Consider the following 22,696-nt stretch of genomic DNA (forward strand, 5'->3'; position numbering starts at 1 on the left):
GAGCATCAATAATATAGTTAATCAACTGGAGGTTCACTATTCTTCTGTGTTGACTCTTTTAATTTTAAATTTCTGGCCTGTGGTACAGTAGCAACGATGAGCTAAGAGAAAGACTCCTGCCATCTCTCTGTTCGACAGAATTAGGTTAGCTGAAGTGTACAATAATAGTTTACTAATATTTAGGCTGTTATATGAAACTTGGTCTTTAAAGAAAGCTCTGGAAGGATGTCTGGACTTACAGCAGAGAAGCTACTGAAAGATATAAGATGGACACGCGGAAACACAATTACAAGTCATTAGATGCAATTTCTTTATTTGAGCTTGCAGGCACTGGCATTAAAGTAACATTGAACTTCTACAAGAAGAAAAGTATACAAACCATTATTTCCACTCTCCCTGTGTACAGTAACTTTACTCTGAATAGGAATCAATTGAATTCCAGAACTAAAAGTAGCAACAGCAGAAATGAAAACATATCTCTTCATCCAAGTTAAACAGCATTAAATAAAGTCACAACGAAAGGAAACGCCTTGCACTGTGTGCTGCCATTCTTTTATACTTCGGAGGTCCAAATTGTTGACAACTGGAGCTTTCTCCAATAATGTAAATTAGTCTAAAACCTGGCACCTGTCCATTTGCCAACATTCACAAGCATGGGCATCAATAATATTTATTCAGTTGCACACTGCTTCATTTACAGTTGTGTTTTATACCCAACATTCATGAACAAATCATAAACTGAAGTGCGAGTGTCCTGGAGAACAAGAAGATTTATAGAGGTATGACAATTAAAGATCAACATAACTCCAACATACATATATGGTGATTAGTCTTAAAGTACTAACAATTTCTAAATTAATCATTTAAAACATATACAAAAATATTTACAACCCTGCTATAAATTAACTGTGTAAAGGAAATTATATTAGATGGAGCTGCATTTCACTTCTTTTTTCCCTTACAAAGTAGACTGCACATGTTAAATCACAAGGACCTGGTAGATAACTACAATCAAACAAATCTCATGTCCACATGGAATAAAAACATTTGAGTATCTTCTCTTGCCACATCCAGTAAGTTGTACAGTATAGCATGAAATAAAACTAACATTTTACAGTCTACAGGGGACTGTTTGCAATTAAATTACATTTACCAATCTTTCACTAAATGGAATAGCTTTTACAACATTAATAACTGATCTCAAATTTTGCAATAAAATAGGAATTTTGATTATGAAATGTCATAAATGTGGTTGTGAAGTCAATAAAACTGGGCATGAGTTTGCTGTACTCTACCAATATAAAAACCTTGCAATACATTTTGCAACAAATTTTTCTTGTACAAACGTAATTACAATTGCAACTAATAGTTTAAAAGGCAACATCTTATGAATTCCAAAGCTCCTGAAATATCAACTAGCTTGGGTAATTGCCAACAACTGAAGAGATTTTTTAGAAGGAAAAGGCCATGACCAACTAATATTGAGTGTGAAGACACTCAGGTGTAGAAGCTCAGAAGGGCAAAAATGGAAAAAAAAAGGGCAAGCCTACCCTCTGATCAAAGAAAGGCAACAGATGATGTGGGAGATTTGTTAAAAAGCCAGCAAAAAAAAAGCAAAAATATTGGTACTGTGACTACAAATTAATGAAATATAAATATCCGAGGGCATCCAAAATTCTATGACAGTGTACATAGTCACTTTAGGTGGGTTTTGGAAATGCATGTTATAAAGAAAGGATAGGGGCTATTCCATTTTAATCAAAGAACATAAATAAAAATCATTCACATTTTATTAAGTGGAAAGTGCAACTGTTCAGTATGTTACAGAATGCAAAAGGAATTGAATTTTATGAGTTTTATTGTTTTGTGACTTTGAATCTGGAGGTCCTTTTAAGTAAAATTATTCTATATAATAACTTTTTTATTGACAGATGGACAAAAAATATTTTCAGGTTTTCCCCACAAGGACTAAGTATTTGGAAGAGTGATTTAAAAAGTAGTTATCCTATATGAAAATCTGTAAATTCAATTCATCAACTTTTGATGCATGCTGTTTTATATTTTTTATTCAATTAGTCTTTAGCAAAATGCACTTAGCAGAAATGAACAAATATCAGCTTTAGGGAGCTCTTACTTCCAAATTGGGTACTCATAAAATTAAACAACCTTTATAACAAATTAAAATTAGCGACATCTAAAGAATCAAGTCTAAAGTTTGGATACTTAAATAGGAATTTTGTTGTTTTCTGCAGAAACTGTACACCAAAGCAAGACAATGCCAATCACTAGCAAAGTACTATTTACCAAATATGTAGTAAAAATATTCAGTATAATTTTAAGCAGCTTTATTCTTCCTCTTATAGTCAGTTAGCTTGGCACTATAAAGTACTGCAGATTTTTTTTTACATGTTACATATTCTGCAGTTCCTGCCTTGTGTCTACTGCCGTAAGCAGAATAAACTGCTGAACAACAAAAGATACATGCCAATACAAATAAAGCATTACTTAACACAACATATCCTATTTACTACAGTAAAAGGAAAGAATGAACTGCACTTTGGTTTACCATGTAACCCATCCTAGACAATCTATCTCTATTGCAAAGATTAATAAAAATAATATGTAACAGCAGTATTATGTCATCTTGTGCCAGACTGTTTAGATTTTTCTGCACAATTACATAATTAAGCTTTTTCTTATAATGATTCCACTTTCACTGAAAGTTTACATAGGTAAGCTGAGAGCCTGCCAAGACAGCACCTATAAAGGTGCTTAATTTTATACAGAATTCTACAGACTTGTAAGTCTTTTCTTTTCACATGCCATTTGTTTTTCTCAAAGACAGGAATGTGAACTATAGTTTGAACAGTGATGAGAATATTAAAGCCTTTAACAGTACATGTGTTTGTGTGCTTGGTGAATGTGTATCTGTGAATCAAGTCCAATAAGATAGTCAACGCCCCATGCAAGACTTCAGCTCTTTTCACTTTCGTCAAGATGCTCTGAGCTTATCAGTACTGTAGCAGGAGTTGTCTCTTTCTTACTTTCCTCAGCAGAAGTTGTTCCCCTTCTCTTGGTGGCAGTCACCACACCCCCTTTCTGCAGAATCTCAGTAGCTTCATGTTCTAAAACCTCAGAAGGAGTAAGTGGTTCCAACTGAATGCTGCCCTGCTCACTCACATCAGAACCAAGAGCTTCTGGCTCATCCTTGCTCCTAAAAAACTGCTCAAAGCAAACATCTTCTTTGGGATCCTTATCCTGTTCTACATTTGTATCATCACTCTTTTCTTCAATACATTTTTCTTTATCAATTCTCTCGTTTCCTGTCTGTTTACATTTCTGAAGTGAATCCGTAAGAGTCTTGCAATCTTTAGTTTCATCACAAGCATCAATTCCTTCAAATTCATTTTGAATAACTTCCACATCATTGTCAACTGACTTGAAAGCCTGTGCTTCATTAGTGTTTGGAGGCGAGAGTGCTCGGTCTGAGGAATTATCCTGAACTCTTTCATCAGCATCACATTCCTTCTCTGTAGTCAATTCAGACAGCTGACCATCTGTTGTTTTCTCCGTACTTTCACTACTTTGTACATTTTCATTGGAGTTCACTTTGTCTTGTTTATCACTTAACTTGTCATAATTTGGTGAAGGCACAGCTTCCACAGATTGAGTCTCAGCCTCACATTTTAAAGGCTGATCATTTTTCTCATCATTTCTGTTAAAGAGAGAGTAGAAAACATGTTTCATATTTTCAAAAGAACAATCAAGAAATATTTTTTCAAGTAATAAAATTTCCTTTCCAATTTAGATATAAATTATCCATGCAGACTACCAACTGAATCCATCCAAAATGAAAAATTATCTCATTACCCATCAGCAGATAAACCAATTTCCAAGGTTTCGGTATCAGATGATACCGAAGAAGGTTTTGCCTAAAAGTCAGAACAAAAATGGAAACATTTAAGAACCTTAAACAAAATAATGCTATTTTGACTAGAAAAGAAAAGCAATCTAAAGAAAATGCAACTGTAAGTTCAACTTTTTAAAATAGTATTTTGAAGTAAAGGAAACAAAACTTGCAGCACAGAGGGAATATCAAAGAAATTAATCTATTCATTCAAATAAACTTTTGAGGATATTGTGCCGTGCAGTATAAAGGTTTAATACGGTTTCTATTGCCTCATTACTTGCCCATCAGTTGCTTAAAACACTTTTATGTCGAAATATGAAATTTTACTAAATTTAACCTACAAAGTAATACCTAATACAATAACTCTTCTGTTCAACACATCAATCAATCTCCCCCTACCCTTCACCCTACATGGATTTTACTTTCCCCACAGCCTGTTTAATGCAACCTCAGTAACTGCTTTTTTTAATATCTGTTCTGTTGTGGAGATGGGGCAATTCCAAAATATTTCATCGTGTACTGTCAGCAATCAGCTTCAAATATTAATTTGCCAGCCAATAAGGAGCGTAGTCATGCAACTGCCAGTGGCTGAATCACAAGCACGCTGTCAACTTTCAATGTGAAAAATCATGCCTGAAAACACCCAGAAATAAATTCATCCAGCATACTCGAAGAATAAGTCAGTCATACAACTACAGGATAGTTGCAACTTCCAGAATACTCCACAAATCGGAAAATGGATTTAGCCTGATACTGAACCCTTATTTTAGATTTCTATCACCAATGAGGCCATTATAATCATTTGCAACTTATCTGGCACATGACTAAGATTCTGCATGCCAGCATACAAGTTTTGATCACACAGTGCAACAGCTACAAATGATCAAAATTACCTCAGTCTTCTTTATTTCAAGTGTGGAGATTTGCTCATTCCCCCTGCCAGGGAAAGAAAGATTATTTGCCTTAAATTCTTTTAAGTTATATGGTTAGAGAAAAGAAACATAATGAAATGAAATTAAATGCAACTGATAACTAAAAGAAATGCACCAATTTCTAAAACAATAGTATGTTGAAAACAAACATGGAGGAACCATCACGATCTCCTCCAACTCCAAATGATCCTTTGATTTCAGTCTCTGAGGGCAACGTGCAAGCAGCTTTTAGGAGAGTGAACTCACAAAAAGCATCCAGACCAGATGGGTTTCCTGGCCAAGATCTGTGCTGACCAACTGGCTGGAGGTGTTCACTGAGATCTTAACCTCTCACTTTGGCAGTCAAGTACCCACCTGCTTCAAGTAGGCTTCAATTATACTGGTGCCCTAACATCCACAGTGATGAACTGTTTAGGAAGATTGGTGATGAAATGTATTAACTCCTGCCTGAGAAGCAACTTGGATCAGCTCCAATTTACCTACTGGACCAACAGGTCCACAGCAGATGTCATCTCATTGGCTCTTCACTCAACCTTGGAACATCTAGACAGCAAAGATGCATACATCAGAATGCTCTTTATCAACTGTGGCTTAGCATTCAATACTATCATCCCCTCAAAACTAACTTAAGACCTTAGCTCCAAGACATTGACCTCAATACCTTCTTGTACAATTGGATTCTCAATTTCCTCACTTGCAGACCCCAGTCAATTCAGATTGACAACATCTCCTCCAAAATCTCCATCAGCACAGGTGCAACACAAGGCTGTGTGCTTTACTCACTTTATATTTATGACTGCATGGCTAAGCAGAGCTCCAATGCCATATTCAAGTTTGCTGGTAACACCACTGTCGTAGGCTGAATCTGAGGTGGTGATGAATCAGCATATAGGAAGGAGATTGAAAATGTGGCTGAGTGGTGTCATAACAACAACCTCTTACTCAATGTCAGTAAGACAAGGAGCTGATAATTGACTTCAAAAGGAAACCAGAGGTTCATGAGCAAGTCCTCATGACAGGATCAGAGGTGGAGAGTATCAAGAACTTTAAATTCCTCCTTGCTATTAAATCGGAGGACCTGTCCTGGGCCCAGCACATAAGTGCCATTGCAAAGAAGTTGGCAAAAATTTAACACATCATCTAAAAGTTTGACAAACTTGCAAAGATGTATGATGGACAGTATATTGACTGGTTGCATCACAGCCTGATGTGGAAACACCAATGCCCCTGAGCAGAAATACTGACAATAAGTAGTGGATACAGCCCAGTTATCACTGGTAAAGCCCACCCACCACTGAGCACATCTACATGGAGTGCTGTTGCAAGAAAGCAGTATCCATCATCAAGGATCCCCACCGCCCAGGCCATGCTCTCTTCTCGATGCTGCTGTTGCAAGAAGGTACAGGAGCCTCAAGACCCACATCAACATGTTTAGAAACAGTTATTACCTCTCAGCCATCAGGGTCTTGAACCAGGGGAGATAAGTTCACTAATCTCAAAACTGAACTGTTCTCACAGCCTGCAGACTCACTAATGTATTTCTTGTATAACTGCAGTCAGCCAAAAATTATTAAAAGTTCTTAAAATTATTAATTAATATGAGGAAGAAGGCATTTTCTTCCATATGGTCTCCTCATATTATTCAATAAGGTGTTCTTCACAAAAGTGCTGTAGAAGCAGGAAATCTAAAATTAAAGCAGAAATTCTGGAAGTACTCCACAGTCAGACAGCACTGTGAAAACAGAAACAAAGCTATTGCTTCAAGTCAATCACCTTTTGTTCCCACCATTTTAGAAGTACAGCATGGTAACAGGCCTTTCCTACTCAATGAGTCTGCACCACCAAACTACATTCGTGCCACCAATTAACCTACTAACCCATACAGCTTTGGAATGTGGGAGGAAACAACAGTAACCTACACAGTCACAGGGAGAATGTAGAAACTCCTTACAGACAGCAGTGGAATTGAACCCAATTGCTGGTACTGTAAGGGCATTATACTAACAGTTATAACAACATCCTATACAAAAAAAAATTGTTTCTCCCCCCCCCCCCCCGCAATTTGAAAGGCTTCTTTGCTATAGATCCTCTTTTACACCAGATTTCCAAACAGATACCTAGGGAGTTTACAAACTCACTAAAAACACCTGCAACGTAATTCTTCTTGCATTCTACCATCACTGTAGTCTACTAACATTGCAGGACTTGTAAATGCCCAGGACTAAGAAGTGGGCAGGAAAATCATTGTGGACACTTGAGTTTAAGGGCAGGGTGGAAGTTGGAGGCAAAGTTGACCTGTTGTGATGAAGCTGATCTAAGTCAATCCTCAGGCAGGGGTTCATAATGTTTTATGACCAGCCTTTCAAAGCACTTCATTACAGTGGATGTATGTGTCACTGGACAATACCCGTTCTTCTTATCGTTACGAACCCGAAGGTTTCATTTGCTGTGGACTGTCACTTTAAAAGAGTGCTTCAGTAAGGCAAGACTATGATGTTGTTCACTGACTGACTGACACGTAGCTTGTTTACCTTTAAAACAAGGACACAGACAGTCAGTCAGAAGTCAGAAGAGAGAAGAGCATACCTGGAAAAGAGCTTCTCGAGGCTGGGGATTTGGAACTCTGCTATACCCACAAGGGTGGGTTGATTGTCAATCCAGTGCACATCGAATGCGTGGTCCATAGGAGTGGATTAAGGAATGTCCTGTGGGACCACTTGAAGTTAACCCTTGCCTGGGTATGTTATGTGGTAATCCCCTGAAGACGACATCCCTGTGATAGATCACTCTGGTGGTAATTCGTATGTGGATTTGGAACGGCTTTTTGTGGCTAAGTTTGCGGATGACACCAAGATAGGTGGAGGAGCAGGAAATGTTGAAGAAACGGAAAGGTTGCAGAGAGACTTAGTTAGTTTAGGAGAGTGGGCAAAGAAATGGCAGATGAGATACAACATTGACAGATGTACGGTTGTACATTTCGGAAGAAGAAATAATTGGGCAGATTATTATTTAGATGGGGAGAAAATTCAAAAATCGGAAGTGCAAAGGGACTTGGGGGACCTCGTGCAGGATACCCTAGAGGTTAACCACCAAGTTGGATCGGCGGTAAGGAAAGCGAATGCTATGTTGGCATTCATTTCAAGAGGAATAGTGTATAAGAATAAGGAGGTGTTGATGAGGCTCTATGGGGCATTAGTGAGACCTCATTTGGAATACTGTGTGCAGTTTTGGGCACCCTATATTAGAAAGGATGTACTGATGTTGGAGAGAGTTCAGAGAAGATTTACGAGGATGATTCCTGGAATGCAGGGGCTAACATATGAGGAGCGTTTGTCGGCTCTTGGATTGTATGCATTAGAGTATAGAAGAATGAGAGGGGATCTCATAGAAACGTTTCAAATGTTGAAAGGGTTGGACAGAGTAGGTGTGGAAAGGTTGTTTCCCTTGGTGGGTGAGTCCAGGACAAGAGGCCATAGTCTTAGAATTAGAGGGTACCCAGTTAAAACAGAGATGAGGAGAATTTTTTTTTAGCCAGAGGGTTGTGGATTTGTGGAATTCGTTGCCACATACAGCTGTGGAGGCTCGATCATTGAGGGTGTTTAAGGAGGAGATTGACAGGTATCTAGTTAGTCAGGGCATCAAGGGATATGGGGAAAAAGCAAGAAATTGGAACTAGATAGGTGAATAGATTAGTTCATGGGGGAGCTGTGGAGCAGACTTGATGGGCCAAATGGCCTACTTCTGCTCCTTTGTCTTATGATCTTGTGACGGAGGATCTTAGACAACTGATATTTATTAATTACCCTCGTGGAACCTGTGGAATTCGACATAATTACCTTTTCTCTACATTTACCCTGGATTACAAATCTCTCTCTCTTACCATTTATTCCGTGGATGAACTGAACTTTTCCTACTTTGCCATCCCAAGACTCTAAACTTTGTTTCCCCAAGCTTAACTTAATTTGGGAGCTATATTACATACATATATACACATAACACTGTTAACATTTGTTTATCTTTGTTAAGTTATGATATTATAAGTAGATACTAATAAAGATAGTGGTTTTAACATTAAAACCCGACTCAGTGTGAAATCTCTTGCTGCTGGTTTATTTCTAAAACATTACAGTACGTAACATTATGCACGGGTATGACTGAAGCCTGCTTAAAGCAGGTGGGCACCTCAGATTGCTGAAGCAAGAGGCTGAAAATGTCAGTAAACACTCCAGCAAATGATTAGCACAGGTCCTCAATAGTCTGCCAGGTACACCACCTGGGCCAGATTCTTTCCTTGATTCACTCTCCTGAAGGATGCTTTCAGCCAGTCTCAGAGACTGAAATCACTGGGTTGTTGGGGGCTGCGGGAACTCGTGAAGGTGCCCCCATGTTCTGTCAATCAAATTGAGCATAAAGGGCATAGAGCTCATCTGGAAGCAAAACCTTGTTGTCATTGATGCTGCTTTGTAGGAAGCGATGGCATTCAAGCCCTGCCACAGCTGTTCAGCATCCTTCTGTGATTCAAGCTTGTTCCGGAATTGCCACTTCACATGTAGAATGGTTTTCTGGAGGTCATACCTGTTCTTCTTCCTTTGATTGCCAGTTCTGAAAGCCACTGATCTAGCCCTCATCAGTTTACATATCTCTTGGTTCATCCAGGGCTTCTGGTTGGGAAGGTGCTGAATTGTTTTATAGGTGCACTTTCTTCTATGCGTGTCCTTATAAAGTCTGTAACAACTGTGGCGTATTCATTTAGGGCCTTTGTTGAGTCCTTTAATATGACCAGTCCACCAACTCAAAGCAATACTGCAGCTGCTTCTCTGCCTTCCATAACCACCTTTTTGTTGTTTTTCCCTCTGGTGCCTTGCTCTTTAGTCTCTGCCTATGTGCAGGTAGGAGAAAGACAGCCCAGATTTCCCATAATCAGGTCAAGGGATGGAACAGTAGACATTATTGATGGTAGTATTGCAGTAGCTGAGTGAGTTGGTTTCTCTGGTGCTGCAGATGATGTGCTGATGGTAGGTGGGCAGAGATTTCTTCAAGCTCTGACTGAAATCCCCAGCAAGAATGTGAAAGGGTGGGCTATTTCTTCTTTGTTAATCACGGTATTTAATACATCGAGTACTTGCTTGACATACTTGCCTTTGGCAGTACGTATGTAAACTGCAATTAGAATCATTGTGGAGAACTCTCCCAGTAAGTAGAACTTAACAATTGAACTAAATAATTCAATGTTCCAACATTGGTTAGCATAATGCTATTACAACACCAGTGACCTGGGTCAATTCCACTGCTCTCTGTAAAGAGTTTGTATGATCTCCCCATGACCATATGAGTTTCCTCTGGGAGCTCCGGTTTCCTGCCACATCCTGAAGATGTACATGTTAGTAGGTTAATTAGTCAGGTGGTATAGCTGGGTAGTGTGGGTTTGTTGGGCTCGAAGTGCCTGTTACCATGCTGTATCTCGAAATAAATAAATATTAAATATAATCAAATTTGTAAGCAATAATGCAAAACAAAACTTCAATTTGAATATTTCCAATATTTCAGTTTGTTGAATATTGTTATACAATATATTAATTTATTGTCTCTTTGCAAATACTTCACTCTAATTATGTTGTAAACAAAGATTAGCTAACGGTTACAGGTTCTATTACTACAATGGAAACAGATAATTCCTTTTAATTTAATAAGTATTACATCTTAATTGAATATAACAGATAAATTAATGTTTACTGCAAAAGTACAGTTTCAAGAAAAAGTTTGTGAACCATTTGCAATTACCTGGTTTTCTGCATTAATTACTCATAAAATGTGGTCTGATCTTCATCTAAGTCACAATAATAGACAAACACTGAATTCGGCTTGCAGTTCAATACCTAGTAAATCAGTTTCTCGATTATATAATGCACTCTCCCATGCTAAAAATGTAAACACATTGTATATTAAAGAGAAGTGGGAGAAAGAAGCGGGGTTGGTACTTTCAGAGGAGGCTTGGGGGAAAACATGCAGCTTTCAGTGGTCTTCGACTAATTCTTTGACTTGGAGAGAACATTATTGGAAAAACATTATAAGATACTTCAAGACCCCGTATCAGGAAAAATATAAAGACACAAACGTGACGTGTTGGAGAAGGTGCGGCTCCAAGGAGGCAAATCATTTCCATATTTTCTGGGATTGCCCTAAATTAAGTTTATATTGGAAAGGTATTCATAGAACATTAGTTAAGGTACTTAAGACCCAGATACCTCTGAATTTTGAGACGCTCTATTTGGGGCATGTATTGTTTCTTGAACAGAAGAAAGATATAAAGTTGCTGCAGGCCCTTTTAGCGGCAAGTAAGAAATCAATCACTAGAAAGTGGCTAAATCCAATACCACCTATATTAGAAGATTGGCACGAAATTATCTTGGAAATATTTAAAATGGAAAAGATGACTTACTCCCTGAGAATTCAAAAAGAAAAATTTTATCAAATCTGGAATAAATGGATTGAATATATAACCCCAAAGCGAGCAGACTTTAGATGACTCTCCTAATGATTTATATGATTTATACAGCTCTTCTCATCAACACAGTAATATTGCTAACGTAAGCACGCCTGGTCTAAATGTTTACTGTTTTTGTTTTTTTTGGAAAATAGAGAGTTAACACAAGTAAAGGAAAAGATTTGGGAAAGGGATAAAAAATGATAAAATTAAGTAAATAAGTACATAGGGATTGGATAATTATGTTTGGAGGCAGGAGCAAGCATGAACAAGTTAGGATATAAACACCTACAATGGTTGTTACATAGGATTACATATAACATTTTGGACCAGAAGAAATGGTCCAGAAGAGATATATGGAAATTATTATTAATCCACTATTATTACTATTTTTCTTAACAACTAATATCATTACTTAGCCTAATAGATTAGAATTTCAACTGTACATAATTATCTATTTAAGTGTCTAATTTCTTTTTATATCATCTTAATGTGTACTTAGGAATGTATAAATAATTATAGTTTTATACATATAAAAAAAGGAAAAGGTTATACATGTGAAAAAAGTACATACTTGTGAATTCCTTATCCAAATAAAAATTAAAAATTAAAAAAAATAAACAAACACAATCTACCTAAACTAATAACACACAAACAATCATCAGTACCGAGTACATTGCTTAAACAGTCACAGTCTAGGTTCAAAAAAGCATGTGAACCTCTGGGGTAATATCTTCTACAAAAGGTATTTGGAGTCAGGTGTTCCAATCAATAAGATGAGATTGGAGGTGTGCTTTGCAGATATACCCTGCCCTACAATAAAAGACACACAAAGTCAGGTTACTCACAGAGCCTGCTCTGCTCAAGAAAAATCTGTTTATCTGCACCATACCATAATCAAAACAATTAGAAGAAGAACTGTAGAGGTGCATGAAGCTGGAAGAGGCTACAAAAGCATTTCTAAAGACTTGGATGTTCATCAGTCCACAGTAAGAGAAATTGTCTACAAATGGAGGAAATTCAGTACTGTTGCCATCTTCCCTATGCGTGGGCCATCCTGCAAAGATCGCACCAAGAGCATAACATGCAATGCTGAAGGAGGAGAACACAAGGGTAACAGTAAAAGACCTCCAGAAATCTCTAGAATTTGCTAAAGTCTCTGTTCATGTGTCCACTATAAGAAAAACACTGAACAAGAATGCTCTCCAAAAAAGAAAATATTGCTGCATGTATCAAGTTTGCAAAACACCACCTGGATGTTCCACAACACTTCTGGGACAATGTTCTGTGGACAGATAAGACAAAAGTTGTACTTTTTGGCAGAAATACATATCGTTATTTTTGGAGGAAAAAGGGCACTACACACCAACACCAAAACATCATCCCAACTGTGAAACATGGTGGAGGGGAACATCATGGTTTGAGGCTGCTGTGCTGGCTCAGGGCTTAGACAGCTTGCAATAGTTAAGGGAACAATTAATTCAAAATTGTATCAAGATATTTTACAGGAGAATGCCAGTGTAGTGGTCCATCACCTGAAGCTTAATAGAAGTTGGATGATACAACAAGACAATGATCCAAAAGACAAGAGTAAACCATTAACATAATTGTTTAAAAATGTTTAAAATTTGTGTTTCAGAATGGCCAAGTCGGAGTCAGACCTTAACCCAATTGAGATTGCTGTGCCATGACCTGAACTGAGATGTTCATGGAAGGTATCCCAGAAATTTCGATAAACTGAAACAGCTTTGTATGGAGGAATGGTCTAAAATTTCTTCTTGCCATTGTGCAAGTCTGATCAGCAGGTAAAGGAAATGTTTGCTGGAGGTTACTGCTGCTAAAGAAGATTCTACCTGTTATTAAATACAAGGGTTCACATACTTTTTCCAGCCTGCACTGTAAATAATTAAATAATGTGTTCAATTAAGACATGAAAAGTACAATTGTTTGCATGTTATTAGTTTAGGCAGATTGTGTTTGGCTATTATTGTGACTAAGATGAAGATCAGACCAAATATTATTAGTTATTAATGCAGAAAACCAGGTAATTGCAAATGGTTCACAAACTTTTTCTTGCAACTGTAAATATATTCTAATATTTTTAAATAATGCAAATGTCTTCTTGGTACAATGTTGATTTTATCTACTACAGCAGAGCATTTATAGAGTATAAAATCTAGTTATTAATCATTTATTACATGATTCATGACCCTCCATGTCTAAACCGCAGCTCTTTTCTGCCCCTGTATGCTACATTAAGCATAGTAAACAGATATATTGATTTTGTCTACAAGGGAATCTGGATAATGTGCAATCAAACATAATATCTGGATCACTAATTTAGTAATAAATTAGCTTCCCAGTAAGATGTCGAGTGTATGAAAAATAGTCCAAGCCAACTCCACCTCTGAAATTTGTTTTAATATCTATGGGTGAATAATAAAGTTAACATTCATTAATGAATTCACTCCATTAGAGCTAACAGCAGTCCTTTTGGTGCCATTTTGCAATCCATTCCCATTAGCTAACTTAAAATTGGTTGATTTATGATGCAAAAGCTGTATAATAAAATTTTTTAAATTACTCAACCTACATCTGTTGCTATATTATACAGTATAGCAACAGTAGATTATATCCTACAGGTAATTAGCGGCTGAAATCATTAATAAAGGAAAAATAATGAGGAAAGGCAAAATCAAAACAATAAATGACACTCTCTAGCCATTTTCAGGTCAGGGAATTAGAATCCCCAAATCTACTTAATCATGAACATAATTTTCCAATATGTTAAAAAGCAAGGAGGAATGAAATAGCCATGGATTACTTGCTCATTACAGACTTACCATTATTAATCAATAAGGGCTAAATGACAAATTTCTAATATTAACATATTTCAACAAATGTTTAGAATTATACAAAATTGAGAACATAAGGTGTGCTCATGCTGTTGGAAAAAGAACTATCCAGCCTAATTCCATCTTCAGTAGTATTTCCGGGTCTTCAAGAATATATTGAAGTACTTTACAATGTAATGACAATTTTTGTCACTTCTGCCTAGACCCTTACCACCCTAAGATAAAATAAAATTCTCCTTCTCCTCTCAAACCCTTCTACCATTTATTTTATATACAGGATTTCAGGCTGTTAGCATCTCTTCTAAAGGAAAGTGATCTGTTCTCTTTGGAGCATAAAAGACAACACTGGAAGATCTTAGCCGGTCAAGCAACATCTGTATAACCAAAACAGTTCAAATCAATATTTTGGATTGAGATCCTGCATCAGGACTACTTGACTTGCAAAGTTCTTCCAGTGTAATGCTCTTTATTCCAGACCCCAGTATCAGTGGTCTTTGTCTTCAGATTTGCATATTTACTTTATTTAGAAGCCTCAAACTTATACTTCATGGGAACTCCACTGGTAACTACCATTAAGTTTTCTCAGTCTCTGTTGCATATAAGCCCTTAGTTTACCCAGTATTTTCTCAATGCTACAATATTCCAATTGTGACAACATCATTATAAATTTCTTTGCAATAATTTGGTAACTAGACCTGTCCATTGTGCACAGGATGTACTCTAACTAGTCTTTTATATAGTTCCAGCACAATCTTCCTTACCTTGCTATGTGAAAAGTCTTGTTTATGTCCTTGCTCTTATGGTCTATTTACCTGAACAAATGTTACACTGTTTATCTCAGCTCAGCGTTCTTTGGAAAACAGCTTAACCAACTACGCGTGCGTGTTTGTGTGTATGTAAGAAACTTATGGATGAGAATTTATTTTATGTAGGATTTGCACTTTCACCAGCTTGAAAAGAACATGTTGTGATCACTTGCACAATGTTAATAACCTCACAGAGGTTTTACAATGAAATAAAGATTAACATATACCAGGATGAAAGTTACCTAACACCAGTTTGGAGATTTGACTTGTTTGACTTTGCAAACTTTGCAAGTTTGACTTTGGGGAGGTGTTGCGAATGCTAGGAACATGGCTTTTTTTTTGCTTCAGGGTGATAAGTTGAAGTGCAACATGTGAGCAAAGTAATTAGTATTAAATGCTATGCTTGCACAAATAAAAATGAAGACTATTGCTGCAAAAAGTAACAGATCTGTAAAGCTCATACCAAGTTAGCAAGATAAACTGAGTTGTCTATAGTTTTAGGTTTTATTTCTATGAACAAAATGCTCATCAGAGTATGGAGGAAAAAAAAATCCTCAAAAGAAACAACACTCTACATTAAAAGTCCAAGAAGCTCTCAAGTAAGATACTTATCATCAACTGAACCTACAGCATAATTAGGAACTATAGTCCTGTATATCGTTAGGAATATTCAAACACTAGACAGACACTGTGGGCATAATAGGTGAGCTAATGCACACAATTTTATTAGTCCTACATCGATTCTTTCTTTTGACTTTTACTTTTTAAAAATCTTACAAAAGGCAACTGCTAAAATGAAACACTGAGATACAACAATCATATAACACAGAACATAGCTAAATACCACGTCCATTACTTTATTACAAATGCTATCCTATTGGTTCCTCTCATTGGTGGTGTATCTTCCAACATACATGGTGTTCAGATATACATTAAAATGATATTGAAATGGCATTAATAAATTTACAAGTGGATGTTTGTTAATTGTGCAAAGTTCTTTTCTTTGGCTATAAGGGTTAACAATGATTTGCTTCCACTCTGATTCTGATTAGATGATGTGTGATAGTGAGTGCCTAAAAGGTCAGGGTAGTTTCTGAGGTTATGTACTCCTTCTACCTTTACTGTGCTCCCGAAGCCTAAACTCATGGTACCATCCTGTATGCTAATTCAGTTTGAGAATTATGGGCCAGATATTCCCAGAAGTTAGTGGGGATATTGTATTTTTTTCCCCAAGGTGGCTTTGAGGACATCCTTGAATTTTTTCCTCCACCCTCCTGGTACGTTTGTTACCTAGACAGAAATTTCAAGACAAAAGAGAATGCAGAGAAGTTGACATCACCTACTGCCTCCAAAAATGCTGCTTGACCTGTTGGTATTATTAGGCATTCGCATGATTTAGTCTGTGCAAATAAGTGTAGTTAAGGCCTCAACGCAATGATATTGGTCTGATTAAGGATGGTAGTATTGGTTCATTTATCCCAGCAGGATTTTGGGAAGAGGGTTTTGGTAGTATCCATTTAGTACCTTGAGGTGGCTGGTATTATTAGCCAAAGTCAAAGAGGCATAAAAGAGCGTAAGGATTACAGCTACTCAGTGGGCTGTGGATTCTATAACAAATTTGAGGCATGAACCTTCAAGCGTATTTCCTCAGTAAGCCAATGACACTGAATTAAACAATGAGTTTGCTTCAAGGTGGCATGCAAGCCATGATTCTAACCAACTGGGTCCACAAAAAACCAGTTTCAATGCATATTAGTGTCAAACAAAGTTGTGTCCTTGTCCCAAGGTTCTTTTTTTCAATATTTTGCATTGCAATGCGTCATCTCATTCCAACAAGCTTCTCACTGGAGTGAAACTAAATGTACAGGATAAAAACTGTTGACTTTTCTCACGAACCAAGGGCTCCCAACTTCAGTACTAAAGCTACATTACAGACAATGAATTCAGAGGTCAAGCTCTAAATCATTATATGGGAAGACAGAGCATATATTCAACACCTATAAACATCTTCTACCACTCTATATAACACTAATCTTTAACAATAAAGATTCACTACAAGATGCTGGAAAACATGGACTGCTTCCCAGATCTAAGACACCACCTCTCAGAATATCCCTTTTAATAAACATGTAATTTTCAGTCACTGTGAGTAAAAGCTTGGACTATACCAATTACAAGGCTAAAAACGGGCAATCAAATGGTATCAATGCATTCATTGTCTCTTTTCTCTCATTCTTCTTCCCCTTTTTATTCGTTCCTCCTCCTTCCCTCATTATAACCTATTAGATATGGGATCTGTGGTGGTTCCCTCTGTCTATTTAAGGGATTCAACCTCTTTATCCATTGCCAATGTGACTTACTATAAATTTTCCAGTTTAAATACAACATATTCAACTGTTACGGATGCAGCATCAGAAGGTCCCTTCAGAGAGAGCAGGAATGCTGTCAGGAATTACTGGCAGACTGCCTATAGAGGCAGATAACAATTGAGTTATTATGTGTACAATAGTGGTATCCAGCAGAGGAAAGAACAAAATTTAGGTCAGTTAGAGTTAATTCAGATAAATCAAAGAAGGAAAAAAAAATCATCTCCTTATACAGTGCCCTGTAAAGGTATTCAGCCCCTAACCTTTTGTTCACATAAAAGAGTATTACAAGTAAGGGATTTTGATCAATTTAACTGAGAATTTTTATTTGTGAATCCAATGCTCCTTTTTTCATAGCAGAATCCAAAATATAGGAAAAATTGTAAAGTAGGAAAAACTGAAATGTCAGTAGTTCAAAAGTATTCTCCCCCCTTTGCTCAGTACTTAGTTGAACCACTTTTCGCAGCCAGTAGTCTTTTTGGATAAGCCTCCATTGCACGACATGATGGAGCAAGATTTGCCCATTCCTCCTTGCAAACTTGCTAAAGCTGTGCCTGGTTAATTGAGTGGTCGTGGTGGACAGTAATCTTGAGGTCTTGTCAGAGATGTTTGATTGGGTTAAGGGCAGGACTCTTGACAGGGCCACTCAATAATATCAATTTTCTTCATCTGAAGCCACTCCACGGTTACTCTGGCAGTGTGCTTTGGGTCGTTGTCCTATTGAAAGACGAACTTCCTCCCAGTTTCAGCTTTCTGGCAAAGGCTAGCAGGGCTTTATCCAGGATCTCTCTGTATTTAGCAGTGTTCATCTTCCCATCAATCCTGACCAGTTTTCCAGTCACTGCTGCTGAAAAGCGTCTCCGCAGCATGATGCTACTTCCACCATACTCTACAGTAGGGATGGTGTTACCTGGCTGATGTGCAGTATTAGATTTCTGCCACATGTACTACTTAGTGTTGAGGCCAAAAGTTCCACTTTAGTCAGACTACAAGACCTTAGAACATAGAAAGTAGAAAATCTACAGCACATTACAGGCTCTTCGGCCCACAAAGCCGTGCCAACCATGTAACCTACTCTTAAAGCTGCTAATTAATAACTAAGTGATAATTTGCAAAGTCTTTATGCACAAAGATATGTTTTTTTTAAAGCCAGGGGTCCTTCCTTGCCACTCTTCCATAAATACCCTTTTTGTGCAAGGCCTTAGAGATTGTGGAGCCATGAACCTCATCTCCAGCTGCAGCTACTGACTGTTGCCGTCATTGTAACCTCTCTTACAGTGCCAAGTCCAACTAAATTTAGAGGGATGGCCTGACCTAGGCAGTGCGGCTGCTGTTTCGTATTTTTTCTACTTTTTCCACAATGGACTGCATTGAGCTCTGAGGTATGCTTAGTGCCTTTGAGATGGTCTTGTAACCGTCGCAAGATTTGTGCTTCTCTATTATCATCTCCCTGACTTGTCTTGAATGCCCTTCTGTCTTCATTTTGGTTTGGTCTATTGAAAATCTACCATACTTTTGGTCCTTACAGGGAGAGAGGATATTTATTCTCATGAATTCATTGAAAACAGGTGATCCTCCAATTTTCTACATCAACAAATTGGGTGAGTTGGTAATGTAACACAGCATGGCTACTGCAGAAAGCTAGCACAGTAATTACATTGGGGATGAATACTTTTTCAGCCTCACAATTTTGGTTTTTACTTTTTAGTAAACTGTTGGCAGGTTTTGGAATTCTTCTTTTGATTTGACATGATGCACACTGTTTTGTAGATTAGCTCAAAAATCCAACTTCAATATATTTTAAGTTTAGAAATTAAGACAGTAAAATGTGAATACAGTTGTGGGGGAATACTTTTTCAAGGCTTTGTATATATTTTCACAGTATCCTACAAAAATACACTTTCATTCGCATCAAACACAATTAAAACTGCAGCTCTAATTTGATACTAAATAAAATTTGCATCCAACTAGGGGAAAAGTTAACATAAATAATGTTGACTCTGAGACAATCAATATTGTAGCCCATGGCGCTTTCACAATCTTTCCACTGCTTAAATTGAACTATTTCTACAAAAGTTAAAGTACGCAGTTAGCCATTATCGCAGTTTCATATTCGGATACTCCTAAGCATCCATCACTCTGGTTTTGCTGGTGTATGGTTCAGGAAAGGGTGTTGAACTCAAGAGTTTGTAGAGTTGAATACTGGATTCACATTTACATAAGAGACACAAGTAGCTCACAATGAAAATTTAAAGTATTTCTCAACACACTTAAATGTTATCCCGAATCAATCAAAATACTGCAGATACTGTAAATCTGAAGAGAGAAAATGAGTTAATGTTTTAGGTTTTGCTGCAGAAAGTTGTAAACTCTGCCAGCTCCATCATGGACACTCGCCTCCACAGCATCCAGGACACCTTCAAAAGACAATGCTCAATAGCGGCATCCACTATTAAGCACCCAATCACCCAGTCCACATCCTCTACTCATTGCTATAATCAAGGAGAAGACACACACTCAATGTTTCAGGAACAGTTTATTCCCCTCTCCCATCAGATTTCTGAATGGATAATGAACCCATGAACACTAACTCAGTATTTTTCCCTCTCTTTTCACACTACTTATTTAATTTAATTTTATTTTATATGTATACTTCTTATTTTTTTTAGGCATCCGTTAGTCTCGTGAGACCATGGATTTGCGCCTTGGAAGGTTTCCAGGGTGCAGGCCTTGGCAAGGTTGTATGGAAGACTGGCAGTTGCCCATGCTGCAAGGCTCCCTTCTCCACAACACCGATGTTGTCCAAGGGAAGGGCATTAGGACCCATACAGCTTGGCACCAGTGTCTTCGCAGAGCACTGTGTGATTAAGTGCCTTGCTCAAGGACACAACACACTGCCTCGGCTGGGGCTCAAACTCACAACCTTCAGATCGCTAGTCCAATGCTTTAACCACTTGGCCACGTGCCCACAAACCACTTAACAAGCACCAAATAAGTACCAAGTAAATTGCTACTTCACCCGGAAGGAGTGTTAAACAGCTCCTAGATGACAAGAAATAAGTCGGTAAAAAGGTAGTAGTTGCAAATCCTGTCATTGCCTGGGAAGTATTGAGAAGGTGAAAAGGTGTTGAGTCAGATGAAAAGAATGGAGCAGTGTTTTCACAGTTATGTGCCCCTTTTAGTGTTATATACCTCATGGATATCTTGTGACTGTCTTATGAGGATGATGTAATAGTCTTGCGGATGTCACCTGATGTAACTTTCCCGCCGATGTGAGGTCATGTGATGACCTGTTCTCACCAGGTATATAAGTGTAGACCCCTGGTGACGCAGTTAGTTTTCCAGTTAGAACGTTAACCAGAGACTCCGCTCCGCCGCGTATTTGCCTTATGACGCAGTTTTATTTAAAACGGAGTTTTACATTCTATTGTAAGGTACAGAAGTGCTGGGCTGGCAGTTTCACCAATAGCTGCCAGATTTGTTGATGTACCTTTTCAGTAGTATTGGAGAGGGAAGACGGGAACCTGAAGGAGTCGTTCGACGGTTGAAAGGATCGACCATTATTGAATTCGTTCAAGAAAGAATGATCTGCATGAGATAGCCTCTGCTAAAAGTAGCAGAAAGATTGTGCAGTATCTAGTACCCAGAGGGAAAGGTCAGTGCCTTTAAACCATTTTATTTCTGTCGTTGTCAACCCTGTGGACCAGGCAGGATCCGGCTGGGATCAACAGTGAGGTCATGCCTTCGAGGAATACTTTACTTCAGGAAAGTCTCTCCTAATTGACAGTATAAATCTCTTGGACTTTTGAATTTACCATTCTAAGAACTGTGTTTGAATTTACCACCTTAAGAACTGTTTTCGCATTTATCGCTTTAAGAACTAGCACTGAGTGGTGGTTTGTTAAATGGCCGCATAGCGGTTTACTTCCGGTTAAGATTTTCATTTTTTAAATATTGAGCAGAGTTTAATAAATGTTTGATTGTTTTTATAAAATCTGACTCATTTCTTCGTTCATTGTTGCCGATCACGTCACAAAAGACTGAGAGGTGTGAAGGAGAACATTAAGGTGAGGACAAGTAAAACTCCTGATGTCACATAGCGGTGTGTCAGAGCAGTACTGAAGTAAGTGAAATAATAGTAGTCAAATGGTATCCTGAGTTAATTCCAAAATTTCTTACACTTTTCAAGATTTATAAAGTAATAAGCAATTTGCTTAAATTAGATGGCACATAGAGAAAATATCAAATATTTAAACATTACATGACATGACATTAACTCTGTAAAAGATCTTCACATAGAAAAGGAAGCCCCATTCTTTTTGATTGGGAAAAAAACATCATCAATATTGTATTTTACTACTTATCCATGATTGAACCCTGTGAATACTGGATAAGCAACTGTGATAAGTATTCAAAACAGTCAAACCCAGATATAGGCTGTAAATGTCTGCTGGATGCAAAACTTTAATTACTCTACATTATAATCATATGAGGGATTTATCCAAGTCACCTTTTGTACACTCCCAGATGCCAACTATTGAGTACTTGCAGGTTGGTCTCCAGTTAGGATTTCTAAGCTGCTTAATGTTGTTCAACATAAAAGTAGTGAACATATTTATCAGTGATAACCAAACAAATGGTTGCAAAACTTTATAAAAAGACAGCACAACTGTGTTAAAAATGTACTTACGAACTACAATGTAAGAAATAATTTTTCCAAACCATTTTTGGAAGTGGGGAAATACTATCCATAATTAACAAAATTAATTAAGGTGCATATACCTCACAAATTGGGGTGTATGAGGTGTCCAGGGAGGGTTAGCACCTCTGGTGAAGGCGAGTGTCATGTCCATTCCAGGTCAGCTCACTCACCTTTGGTCCCCTCCAGAGTCAGCTCTCACCTGTGTTCCAGTAAGTAGCTGTTTGTGTGTGACAGCAGCCACAACACAGTACACCGCTTCAACCAGAGGGCTAAACCAGGTGAGGGTATTTGGTGGCTTCATACCCTGATGAGATAGAACCATTGCCCATTCTTGCATACAGTCGGCTCTGGCAGACTGAGCGAATGAGATCTACAGTGAGATCCAATGGCCAGGAAGGCGGTTCTGCAACGCTCTGTGGAAAGTGAAGGGCATGACAAGGCACAGAAGATGACACATGGTCATTCACTGTAACCAAGAAAGAACCTAGGTTATGATGCTTGTTTGTACTACTGGAACCGGACTTCTGGGGTTGAGAGAGTTTAACTACCCCAGTGCAATGGCTTTTCCACTATAAAATTTCTGCCGCACAGGTTTCCTGTCAATGTCGGACATCATGGACAACCACCGTCTACAAATTCTT

At 37.8% G+C, this 22,696-nt stretch overlaps 1 protein-coding gene across 5 annotated transcripts in view; it reads right to left on the minus strand.

The window, feature by feature from the left end:
- Window positions 1-298: 298 nt before the first annotated feature.
- LOC134355600 (zinc finger protein 280C-like) overlaps window positions 299-22,696 on the minus strand; it is a 165,506-nt gene continuing 143,108 nt past the window's right edge. For all 5 annotated transcript variants that reach the window (XM_063065715.1, XM_063065714.1, XM_063065718.1 and 2 more), the window contains 3 exons: window positions 4,804-4,846; window positions 3,871-3,932; window positions 299-3,715 (listed from right to left, as the gene is read on the minus strand). In XM_063065715.1, the coding sequence (XP_062921785.1) occupies window positions 2,974-3,715; window positions 3,871-3,932; window positions 4,804-4,846 (847 nt within the window). In that variant the 3' untranslated portion in view covers window positions 299-2,973. The remainder of the gene's footprint in view (window positions 3,716-3,870; window positions 3,933-4,803; window positions 4,847-22,696) is intronic.

The sequence above is a fragment of the Mobula hypostoma genome, chromosome 13 (genome assembly GCF_963921235.1).
Source record: "Mobula hypostoma chromosome 13, sMobHyp1.1, whole genome shotgun sequence".
Taxonomy (NCBI): domain Eukaryota; kingdom Metazoa; phylum Chordata; class Chondrichthyes; order Myliobatiformes; family Myliobatidae; genus Mobula; species Mobula hypostoma.